Raw genomic sequence first — 1,225 nt, forward strand, 5'->3', positions numbered from 1 at the left:
TGAGATACTTGAGAATTAGATCACTACAAACCTGAGATACTTGAGAATTAGATCACTAGAAGCCTGAGATACTTGAGGTTCAGATCACTACAAACCTGAGATACTTGAGATTTAGATCACTACAAACCTGAGATACTTGAGATCTAGATCACTACAAACCTGAGATAGTTGAAGTTTAGATCACTACACACCTGAGATACTTGAGGTTTAGCTCACTATAAAACAGAGATGCTTGAGGTTCAGATCACTACTTGAGTGTTTTCCTGCATCACAGGGTGTCTCTGGAGTGGTGCAGATGATTGTTGGTGTTACAGCTTTGTCTCTGTGCTCACCCTGCCCTGGCTGTGCTGGAGGTGCTGAGCTCCTCCAGGCGTGTGAAGGGCTGATCCTGTGGGTTGTGACTTCCATGCCTCGTGTTTTGTGTCCCACCCAGGGACAGCAAGAGGTCTCCTTGCTTTCTCTTGATTTCTGTTTTGTGTTGGGAACTGCCCTGGTTTTGAAATGCTTAAACTTGTATGTCTCTGGTGGACCCTCATGGTGACTAAAATCAGTATTCTGGAGCTGTGTCTGTGCTGCTTTCCCCTGCTGAGCAAGAACACTGCCAGAAAAAAACCCAACCAGCGCCTTATTTTAAGTTTTATTTCTTTTTTTTTCCTTTCTTTTTTCTTTTCTTTTTTTTTCCTTTTCTTAGGGAATAACTAAAAGCTACAGAGGCCATAAAGGATGTAGCTCATTTTACGGGCTTTGCTATTGGTGCTCTAAAACAATTTTTTTTTTTCCAGAGAAACTTTTTTTTTTTTCAAAAATCAGCATGTAAACAAGAAGCCACTTCAGCCTCCAAGGCCACGCTGCTGTTATTTCCTCACTGCTGTGTCGCTCACCAGCCGCCAGGAGTGGGCTGAGGACGCCTCCTCCTCAGCACTTGCACACTGAGGGTACACCACAAAGCACAGCTTCTGCCCCCAGCACGTCATGGACTCTGCAAGGAGAAACAGGCCAGGGCTTAGTGGGGATGCTCCAGCTCTTCTGAACAAATGTGGGGTGCTGGAGGGATGCCAGGGGGAGTGCACAGCCCTGCCCCAGAGCCCCAGGGATCACAGCGTGCCTGCAGCCGGGGCACATCGCACTGGGAAAGGTTTAGTGATGCCTTCCCCAGCCCCCAGAGAGCTGCCAGTGCCGCCATGGCAGACTGAGGGGATTGGGGTGGGGATGGGATAGGGATGGG

The 1,225-nt window shown here is 48.1% G+C and overlaps 1 protein-coding gene across 1 annotated transcript in view; it reads right to left on the bottom strand.

Moving 5' to 3' along the window:
* Nucleotides 1-687: 687 nt before the first annotated feature.
* The window catches only part of SLC7A10 (solute carrier family 7 member 10), a 38,214-nt gene continuing 37,676 nt past the window's right edge, over nt 688-1,225 (bottom strand). Inside the window, exon 11 of the mRNA XM_015639987.1 lies at nt 688-979. Within this exon, the coding sequence (XP_015495473.1) occupies nt 855-979 (125 nt within the window). The 3' untranslated portion in view covers nt 688-854. The remainder of the gene's footprint in view (nt 980-1,225) is intronic.

This window comes from Parus major, chromosome 11 (genome assembly GCF_001522545.3).
Source record: "Parus major isolate Abel chromosome 11, Parus_major1.1, whole genome shotgun sequence".
Lineage (NCBI taxonomy): Eukaryota > Metazoa > Chordata > Aves > Passeriformes > Paridae > Parus > Parus major.